At 30.0% G+C, this 8,974-nt stretch overlaps 1 protein-coding gene across 1 annotated transcript; it reads left to right on the forward strand.

Moving 5' to 3' along the window:
• Positions 1-1,529: 1,529 nt before the first annotated feature.
• LOC114543682 lies at positions 1,530-3,020 on the forward strand. Its single transcript, XM_028562565.1, has 7 exons — positions 1,530-1,547; positions 1,665-1,750; positions 1,841-1,929; positions 2,043-2,202; positions 2,358-2,429; positions 2,551-2,668; positions 2,967-3,020. The coding sequence occupies exons 1-7, from the start codon at positions 1,530-1,532 to the stop codon at positions 3,018-3,020; spliced, it is 597 nt and encodes a 198-aa protein (XP_028418366.1).
• Positions 3,021-8,974: the final 5,954 nt, after the last annotated feature.

Raw genomic sequence — 8,974 nt, forward strand, 5'->3', positions numbered from 1 at the left:
CATAATAATTGATGGTTGCTATGGCAACTATGATGATCATTATGATGATCTTGATCATAATTAGCATATTAATCATAATAAATGATAGTTGCTATGGCAACCATGATGCTCATTATGAATATTTTTATCATAATTAGCATATTAATCATAATAATTGATGGTTGCTATGGCAAAAATGATGTTCATTATGATGATTTTGACCATAATTAGCATATTAATCATGATAAATGATGGTTGCCATGGCAACTATGAAGATCATTATGATGATCTTGATCATAATTAGCATATTAATCATAATAAATGGTGGTTGTAATGCCAAACATGATGCTCATTATGATGATTTTGACCATAATTAGCATATTAATCATAAAAAAATGATGGTTGCAATGGCAACTATGATGATCATTATGATGATTTTGATCACCATTAGCATATTAATCATAATAAATGATGGTTGCTATGGCAACCATGATGATCATTATGATAATTTTGACCATAATTAGCATATTAATCATAATAAATGATGGTTGCCATGGCAACTATGATGATCATTATGATGATCTTGATCATAATCAGCATATTAATCATAATAAATGATGGTTGCCATGGCAACCATGATGATCATTATAATGATTTTGATCATAATTAGCATATTAATCATAATAAATGATAGTTGCTATGGCAACTATGATAATTATGATGATCTTGATCATAATTAGCATATTAATCATAATAAATGATGGTTTCCATGGCAACTATGATGATCATTATGATGATCTTTATCATAATTAGCATATTAAATAATAAATGATGCTTACTATGGCAACTATGATGATCATCATGATGATCTTGATCATAATTAGCATATTAATCATATAAAATGATGGTTTGCTATGGCAACCATGATGCTCATTATGATAATTTTGATCATAATTAGCATATTATTCATAATATATGATGGTTGCTATGGAAACCATGATGATCATTTTGATGATTTTGACCATAATTTGCATATTAATCATAATAAATGATGGTTGCCATGGCAACTATGATGATCATTATGATGATCTTGATCTTAATTAGCATATTAATCATTATAAATGATGGTTGCCATGGCAACCATGATGATCATTATAATGATTTTGATCATAATTAGCATATTAATCATAATAAATGATGGTTGCTATAGCAACTATGATAGTTATGATGATCTTGATCATAATTAGCGTATTAATCATAATAAATGATGGTTTTCATGGCAACCATTATGCTCATTATGATGATTTTTATCATAATTAGCATATTAGTCATAATAGATTATGCTTACCATAGCAACTATGATGATCATTATGATGATTTTGATCATAATTAGCATATTAATCATAATAAATTAATGTTGCAATGGTAACTATGATGATCATTAGGATTATCGTGATCTTAAAGGAGCAGTGTCACCGCGTGCGCATTTTTTCTGCACATATATGAAACTTGAAATAACAGGCTGTTTTTTCAAGTTTATCAAACGCAAGATGGCGGCTACTCAGGGGGCAAAGCATGGTGGAAAACATGATAATTCCGGCAGGAAAAGAAAGTTTCAGGGTGGAGAAAGTTTTAGTAGCCAAAATAAACGAATTTACTTATCGTTAAGTGTATTTTCGGCTTAGCGAGAAGCGAATAACGATGCCGGTTACAGCAAGTACAGTGACAGCGATTTCGCTGCGCATTTGTTGTCATTGGAGTATCGTAGAAGGTAAAATTTCAACGATTTTTTTTATAACTCATCATCCTATGTATACGTATCCTATATATAGTTTGACGTCGTGATTTTTGCATTTTAAAGAGCTGATTTGAATAATCGCAGAGTGGAAGAGCGACCGCTAATTCCAATCACAATAGATGAGGGTGACCAAACACGTGGCATTATTTCGGGTATTTTAATTTTAATATATCAAAGTCTAAGTATCAAAACACAATTATGGTACTTTTAAAATAAATGCCCAAAATAGTTTAATTTGTAAGATAAATTATACCGATTATTTTAGATTGGGGTACATCTACACCAATGAAAGTCCAAGGTATTGGAACTAACTTGCCATCATGTGATGTGTCGCTAATTGAGAAGGAACAACAAGCAGAGCTTGATGTGCAGCCAGAACAAGAAACGTCAATTGGTCAGGAAGCAAGTACATCTCACCATGAAAGGTACTCAGAATTATATTTGCACCTTTACCATGTTGGTTGTATGGTAAAAAGAATTACTTTATACAATGACCTAATTGACATTTTGTTGTCAAATAAGTAGAAAATTCATTGAATTATTTTAAAAAGTTTGAATGTCTACTTTCTTTCTACTTTAGTAGATTGAATACATCTATGTTTTCTGATGATGAGTTGTCTTCAGAGGATGGTGGTGATGACAGGGATATTAGGTATTATATACTGTTATGTGTGCCTATATTATTTGTGAACTATCATTTATTTATTATACTTTATTCAACAAACACTTTACAATTGGAAAATTCATTAAGTATTTTTCTTTCTCACTTTCAGTTTTCATGACCAAACAATGACAATAATTGTAGAAATGAATGCTGATCATGATGACATCTTGGAAAGGGATGATGATGCAAAGTATGAATATGTCATTTTGTACACAATTGGCGTCTTTGTATATAGTTATAAGTTATAAATCTCCACACATTTTTTGTATATGATATACAAAACCAATGCAAAATGTATTTATTTTATTTTTATTTTCTAAAGTCTTTATTGTAAATACTATGTACATATCCACCAGCCTTTTGCATGATGACAAATATCTGCCATTTGTGGGGTACCATCTTTCATACCAATTTTGACCTATAGTATGACCTTGTAACTGTCTTTATTTTAAGGCTGAATTTTGTTCAAAATAATGGTCTGTTGATTCTAAAATACTGGTTTTATATGGTTATAATTGATTTAAGAAAATTGAAAGTACCCCAAAAATGGCAGATATTTGTCATGATGAGAAAGACTAATTGTAAATAAATTAACGTCTTTTGTGAAATAAATATAACAAACTCATAGCTATAAAATGGTTTAAAGTATGTACATTTAGTGTTCTCTGTATCCCATATAAATTTCAGTCACAGATGGAAAACGCTCCCTTTTTTTCAAAACTGTACAGGAGGCGCAGACACGCCTGTTACCTTTACCAAGACGGCCATAGCGTGCAAGAATGAATTGCCTATATGCTGCTTTTCTGAATGCCCTTGTACTGTTGTCCTCTTGGTCATTTCGAATGTCTGCTCTATTCCTTATACATAGCTCCAGAACATCAACATCCAGGCACAATTTGGCAAAACGTGATGTAAGTGTTATGCATTTCTTTTGCTTGCAACACTTGTTTTCAATTTCCTGGGGCATTGGTACATTTGCCACAAACACACCAATCTGGGTGCAGCAGCATTTGGGGCTCTTCAGGTTGGTCCAAGTCTTGTTGTCCAACATCGCTTGATTGCTCTCTGAAATCACCAAGTCTATCATCTTCTGGGTCTTCATCTAGGTCATCTTCCATTATCAGCAGGGTGTCAATGTAGTCCATGCTACCAATGCCTCTTCTCAAACTTCTGATCGCAAGTTTTCGCACCAGCTCTTCATCCAACGTTCCAATAAAATCCTGTAATAATTAGACAAAAGCTTTAAAGTCAATTCACTATATATTGTCTGACCGGTCAACCCATGATAGTATAACTCTATCATATATATCATAACTTTATCATAACTTTATCAAATCTACCACAGGTTGGCTTGTGAAATTCATCTACATACAATACATGTGTATTTGCCCACCTTCACATCCTTATGTTCTTTTTCCCTCAAAGCATCCTCAGATTGCAGTAGTTGTGAGTTAGCACTGCTCAGTCTAAAGCCTTGTGCTTGGCCACGTGTTCTACTGCGCTTGTCGCGGTTATCGCGCTCTCTCTCTGTGTTTTGTGGCGTATCCTACAGTAAAACCACATTAAGAATTTGAATCTTGTATGAAAGAAAAAAAACTTGGTTATATCGTAGATTTATAGGCAGACATACCCGGTTCTTGCAAGGTTTCTTGCTCGTACCACATTGACACTCTGCCGTGCACTCGACGTTGTTTCCTTTACAAGGACATCCACGACTCCCACTCGCTTTTCTTTTGATGCTGCAAGAACTCTTGCAATCGCAACAACTTGTCCATACGCGTAATTAAATACAGTTAACAGTACACTGATTACAGCTATGTATATTATATGCAAAAATGTAAATAAATGTAAATTTTTACTCACCATGTTGAAGAGAGTATGAGTTCACTGTTCACTCATAACAATGGTGCCGATTATCTCCGATCGCTTTTCCGACAATTTCCGACAAAATTTTTGTTATGCGCAGAAAAGATGCGCACGCGGTGACACTGCTTCTTTAATTAGCATACTAATCATGATAAATGATGGTTGGAATGACAACCATGATGATCATTATGACGATTTTGACTATAATTACCATATTAATTTTAATAAATGATGGTTCCCATGGCAACTATGAAGATCATTATGATGATCTTGATCATAATTAGCATATTAATCATAATTAATGATGGTTGCAATAGCAACCATGATGCTCATTATGATGATTTTGATTATAATTAGCAAATTAATCATATAAATGATGGTTGCCATAGAAACTATGAAAATCAATATGATGATCTTGATCATAATTAGCATATTAATCTTAATAAATGATGGTTGCCATGGCAACCATGATGCTCATTATGATATTTTGGTCATAATTAGCATATTAATCATAATAAATGATGGTTGCCATGGCAACCATGATGATCATTATGATGACCTTGATCATAAATAGCATATTAATCATAATAAACGATGGTTGCCATTCCAACCATAATGATTATTATGATGTTTTTGATCATAATTAGCATATTAATCATAATAAAATATGGTTGCTATAGCAACCATGATGATCATTATGATGATTTTGGTCATAATTAGCATATTAATCATAATAAATTATAGTTGCAATGGCAACCATGATGATCATTATGATGATCTTGATCATAATTAGCATATTATTCATAATAAATGATGGTTGCCATGGCAACCATGATGATCATTATGATGATCTTGATCATAATTAGCATATTAATCATAATAAATGATGGTTGCCATTCCAACCATGATGACTATCATGATATTTTTGATCATAATTAGCATATTAATCATAATAAATTATGGTTGCCATAGCAACCATGATGATCATTATGATGATTTTGGTCATAATTAGCATATTAATCATAATATATTATGGTTGCTATGGCAAAAATGATGATCATTATTATGATCTTGATCATAATTAGCATATTAATCATAATAAATGATGGTTGCCATGGCAACTATGATGCTCATTATGATGAATTTGATCATAATTAGCATATTAAACATAATAAATGATGGTTGCAATGGCAACCAGGATGCTGATTATGATGATTTTGGTCATAATTAGCATATTAATCATAATAAATTATGGTTGCCATGGCAATTATGATGATCATTATGATGATCTTGATCATAAATAGCATATTAATCATAATAAATGATGGTTGCCATTCCAACCATGATGATTATTATGATGATCTTGATCATAAATAGCATATTAATCATAATAAATGATGGTTGCCATTCCAACCATGATGACTATCATGATGTTTTTGATCATAATTAGCATATTAATCATAATAAATTATAATTGCTATAGCAACCATGATGATCATTATGATGATTTTGGTCATAATTAGCATATTAATCATAATAAATTATGGTTGCCATTGCAACCATGATGATCATTATGATGATCTTGATCATAAATAGCATATTATTCATAATAAATGATGGTTGCCATTCCAACCATGATGATTATTATGATGATTTTGATCATAATTAGAATATTCATCATAATAAATTATGGTTGCCATAGCAACCATGATGATCATTATGATGATTTTGATAATAATTAGCATATTAATCATAATAAATGATAGTTGCTATGGCAACCATGATTCTCTTAATGATGATTTCGATCATAATTAGCATATTAATCTTAACAAATGATAGTTACCATGGCAACCATGATGATCATTATGATGATTTTGACCATAATTAGCATATTAAACTTGATAAATGAAGGTTGCCATGGCAACTATGAAGATCGTTATGATGATCTTGATCATAATTAGCAAATTAATCATGATAAATGATGGTTGCCATGGCAAATATGAAGATCATTATGATGATCTTGATCATAGTTAGCATATTAATCATAATAAATGGTGGTTGTAATGGCAAACATGATGCTCATTATGATGATTTTGATCATAATTAGCATATTAATCATAACAAAATGATGGTTGCAATGGCAACTATGATGATCATTATGATGATTTTGATCACCATTAGCATATTAATCATAATAAATGATGGTTGCTATGGCAACCATGATGATCAATATGATAATTTTGACCATAATTAGCATATTAATCATAATAAATGATGGTTGCCATGGCAACCATGATGCTCATTATGATAAATTTGATAATAATTAGCAAACTAATCTCAATAAAAGATGGTTGCTATGGCAACTATGATGATCATTATGATGATTTTGACCATAGTTAGCATATTACTCATAATAAATGATGGTTGTAATAGCGACTATGATGATCATTATGATGACCTTGATCATAATTAGCATATTAATCATAATAAATGATTGTTGCTATGGCAACTTTGATGCTCATTATGTTGATTTTGATCATAATTAGCATATTAATCATAATAAATGATGGTTGCAATGGCAACCATGATGATCATTATGATGATTTTGATCATAATTAGCATATTAATCATAATAAATTATTGTTTTAATGGCAACTATGATGCTCATTATGATGATTTTTATCATAGTTAGCATATTAATAATAATAAATGATTCTTACTATCGCAAATATGATGATCATTATGATGATTTTGATCATAATTAACATATTAATCATAATAAATGATGGTTGCCATGGCAACTATGATGATCATTATGTTGATCTTGATTATAATTAGCATAATAATCATAATAAATGATGGTTTCCATGATGCTCATTACGATGATTTTGATTCTAATTAGCATATTTTTCATAATAAATAATGGTTACCATGGCAACTATGATGATCATTATGATGATCTTGATCATATTTAGCATATTAATCATAATAAATGATGGTTGCCATGTCAACCATTATGATCATTTTAATGATTTTGATCTTAATTAGCATATTAATCATAATAAATGATAGTTGCTATGGCAATTATGATAATTATGATGATCTTGATCATAAATAGCGTATTAATCATAAAAAATGATGATTTCTATGGCAACTAGGACAATTATGATGATCATGATCATAATTAGCGTATTAATCATAATAAATGATCGTTTTTATAGCAACTATTATGCTTATTAGTATGATTTTTATCATAATTAGCATATTAATCATAAAAGATTATGCCTACTATGGCAACTATGATGATCATTATGATGATTTTGATCATAATTAAAATATATTAATCATAATAAATGATGGTTGCAATAGCAACCATAATGATGATTATGATGATTTTGATCATAATTAGCATATTAATAATAATAAATGATGGTTGCTATTGCAACTATGACATTTATGTTGATCATGATCATAATTAGCGTATAATTCATAATGAATAATGGTTTTCATGGCAACCATGATGCTCATTATGAATATTTTTATTATAATTAGCATATTATTCATAATAAATTATGCTTACCATGGCAACTATGATGATCATTATGATGATCTTTATCATATTTAGCATTTAATCATAATAAATGATGGTTACAATGGCAACCATGACGCTCATTATGATAATTTTTATCATAATTAGCATATTAATCCTAATAAATTATGCTTACTATGCCAATTATGATGATAATAATAATGATCTTGATCATAATTAGCATATTAATCATAATAAATGATGGTTGCTATGGCAACTATGATGCTCATTATGATGATTTTGGTCATATTTAGCATATTAATCATAATAAATAACGGTTGCTATGGCAACTATGATGATCATTATGATGATCTTGATCATAATCAGCATATTAATCTTGATAAATGATGGTTGCCACAGCAACTATGAAGATCAATATGATGATCTTGATCATAAATAGCATATTAATGATAATAAAATGATATTTGCTATGGCATTCTTGATGCTCATTATGATGATTTTGATCATAATTAGCATATTAATCATAATAATTGATGGTTGCCATGGCAACTATGATGATCATTTTGATGATCTTGATCATAATTAGCAAATTAATCATGATAAATGATGGTTGCCATGGCAAATATGAAGATCATTATGATGATCTTGATCATAGTTAGCATATTAATCATAATAAATGGTGGTTGTAATGGCAAACATGATGCTCATTATGATGATTTTGATCATAATTAGCATATTAATCATAACAAAATGATGGTTGCAATGGCAACTATGATGATCATTATGATGATTTTGATCACCATTAGCATATTAATCATAATAAATGATGGTTGCTATGGCAACCATGATGATCAATATGATAATTTTGACCATAATTAGCATATTAATCATAATAAATTATGGTTGCCATGGCAACCATGATGCTCATTATGATAAATTTGATAATAATTAGCAAACTAATCTCAATAAAAGATGGTTGCTATGGCAACTATGATGATCATTATGATGATTTTGACCATAGTTAGCATATTACTCATAATAAATGATGGTTGTAATAGCGACTATGATGATCATTATGATGACCTTGATCATAATTAGCATATTAATCATAATAAAT

This window comes from Dendronephthya gigantea, unplaced genomic scaffold (assembly GCF_004324835.1).
Source record: "Dendronephthya gigantea isolate DGI-Jeju-01 unplaced genomic scaffold, DenGig_1.0 000521F, whole genome shotgun sequence".
Classification (NCBI taxonomy): Eukaryota; Metazoa; Cnidaria; class Anthozoa; order Malacalcyonacea; family Nephtheidae; genus Dendronephthya; species Dendronephthya gigantea.

Excerpts from the sequence above, each read along its gene's own strand:
- LOC114543682 (XM_028562565.1), top strand. Across the intron at positions 1,751-1,840 it reads TCATTGGAGTATCGTAGAAG|AGCTGATTTGAATAATCGCA; the intron begins GTAAAATTTCAA and ends TGCATTTTAAAG. Across the intron at positions 2,430-2,550 it reads GGTGATGACAGGGATATTAG|TTTTCATGACCAAACAATGA; the intron begins GTATTATATACT and ends TCTCACTTTCAG.